The 2,040-nt window shown below is 44.8% G+C and overlaps 1 protein-coding gene across 1 annotated transcript; it reads right to left on the bottom strand.

Moving 5' to 3' along the window:
- Positions 1 to 550: 550 nt before the first annotated feature.
- On the bottom strand, positions 551 to 1,746 carry LOC131214297 (leucine-rich repeat and calponin homology domain-containing protein 4-like). The gene is made up of 2 exons (XM_058208678.1): positions 1,730 to 1,746; positions 551 to 1,655 (listed from the first exon to the last, which is right to left on the bottom strand). Exons 1-2 carry the CDS (start codon positions 1,744 to 1,746, stop codon positions 641 to 643), a joined length of 1,032 nt encoding a protein of 343 aa, XP_058064661.1. The 3' UTR covers positions 551 to 640.
- Positions 1,747 to 2,040: the final 294 nt, after the last annotated feature.

The following is a 2,040-nucleotide window of genomic DNA, read 5'->3' as shown; positions in this document are numbered from 1 at the left end:
TGCGAGATGTTGTTTTTACTTTGGTGATCGCGGCAGTCAATTTAAGCCTCGTCATATGGGTGGGCCATCGCATTTGGAGGGCGAGGAAAGTGGCCGCAGATTCGACGGTGCGACAGTGATCGACGACATTTTATGGTTTATGGTTAGGGGTTCGGCTGGTTTCGAAGTTTAACAATCAAGGTTATGCTTTGAAAATTGAATTGATAGAAAATGAAATAATAAAATTCACAGTTCAAAATTATTCAATTCATCGATTCAGCTGGACAGGTGATAAGGATTTGTTCGGACACAGTGGAATAAGCAAATAACTACAGGTTTAAATAAAAATATATGAAAAAATCTTTGTCGAACTTGATAAAAAAATATTTTACTACCAAGTCATATATACATTATCGTTATTATGGCCGCACCAGATCCTGGTAGCTTACTGTAGCGCAGCGAATGGATCTCGATGGGCTCCGGCCTGGTCATATCATAAGCTCGTATGCTTCGTTTGCTACGGAGCGACTGCATCGATAGCGATGCAAGCAGTTCCGGTATCTTTCGGTATTCTGTTGTTTATTTGTTTTATTTTGATTTATCTATTTTCTTCGTGTGAACCTTCGAAGCAGAACTCGGCCGATTGTTGTTGAGCTAAGCCCTATTTCCCTTTGAACTTTCGCCACAAAAGCCATCCGGACGGAGCTGCTCCAAACAGCACCAACGGTACCAGACAGAAGAAGAATATTTGTGTTAACCATTCACCCCAACCAGGCTTAACGCTGTCCTTGGGAATGCAAATACCGCGTATTCTAACCTCCGATTCCGAACACGTCCAGTCTTCAGGGTTTTCCATGCTGTAGTACGAAATGTTGTGGCGATTCAGTACGCTCACAATGTGGTCCAGCTTTTCGAGGCTTATTGGGTTGCGACCGATGGAAAACAGTTTCAGCTTCGGCGATCGCTCCACAAGAGCACTAATATTCATGGCAGTGAGCTCATTCCGTTGTACGTTCAAGTCTTCCAGTTGTGGGAAGCGAACATCCTCAAAGTTTAGCTTTGGTAGAAGGTTTCGATCCATCCGTAACAGCGTCAGGCTGCCAGGGAGAGTCTTCAGATCGATTTCTTTAAGGCGGTTACCGGAAATTGTGAGATGCTGCAGCCGGGTCATCGTGGAGAACAATCCTGCCGGTAATGTTCTCCAATCGCTATTTGACATGTGCAGCGTTTCGAGTTCAGCAAAGAGGCTAATGTTGGCAGGGTTTAGTTCATTGTTGCCGTTCAAATTAAGGTAACGCATTGCATAAGATTGACTCGAATCGACAACGATTCTGGACAATCGGTTGTTGGCAAAGTCACCGTATTGCAAATTTGGCGGCATTTCAAGCAAGGTCAGCATGGATTTGGTGATCCCAACAGCTACCGGCATTCCTAGTTGACGATGAAGTACAGCATCGTAGACAGTGATTGACGGTTCCTCCGGCTTGTAGAATGGTTTCACGAACTCAACTGCTTTTGTGCCGGGTTGCAGATCGAACAGTGGTATATCCTGACCCGGTTCGTACTTGAAATGATAAAGTGCGCAAACAAATGCTTCCGATCCGCTGATGCACCGTCGTGCATGATTCGCGCTGCAGCAACCGAGCGCAGTCGTTAGAAAGATCACATTTAGAACACTGTAAGGGAGATGGGCACGCAAAAGAATTAAATTATCACCCGGAATTGATGTGGAGCGTAACGGGGCGCTAACTTTGTGAAGTATCCCATTGCGAGGAAAATTACAAGCCAACCACGACCGAATTGAGCATTCAACAGGGTGCTACTGTTGGTGACTGAGTTGGTGTCCGTCCATGTACCCTTTACTGCCATTTGATAAGGCAAGACCTTATCTGAAATAGTTTTCGCCGACATTAAGGAGACTGCGGACTTGTTGTCCGCCTTGGCTTTGGTTTGGCCTATGCCCAATGACATGCTGATATCCACACTAATCTGAATGACTTCCCTCTTTTTACTGGAAGAGAAAAGAAAAAAAAGGAATAAAAACTTGCACCAAAATACTTG

Source organism: Anopheles bellator, unplaced genomic scaffold (genome assembly GCF_943735745.2).
Source record: "Anopheles bellator unplaced genomic scaffold, idAnoBellAS_SP24_06.2 scaffold00462_ctg1, whole genome shotgun sequence".
NCBI classification, from domain to species: domain Eukaryota; kingdom Metazoa; phylum Arthropoda; class Insecta; order Diptera; family Culicidae; genus Anopheles; species Anopheles bellator.
Note: the sequence above shows the minus strand (reverse complement) of the source record. Positions and strands in the feature narration are given on the sequence as shown.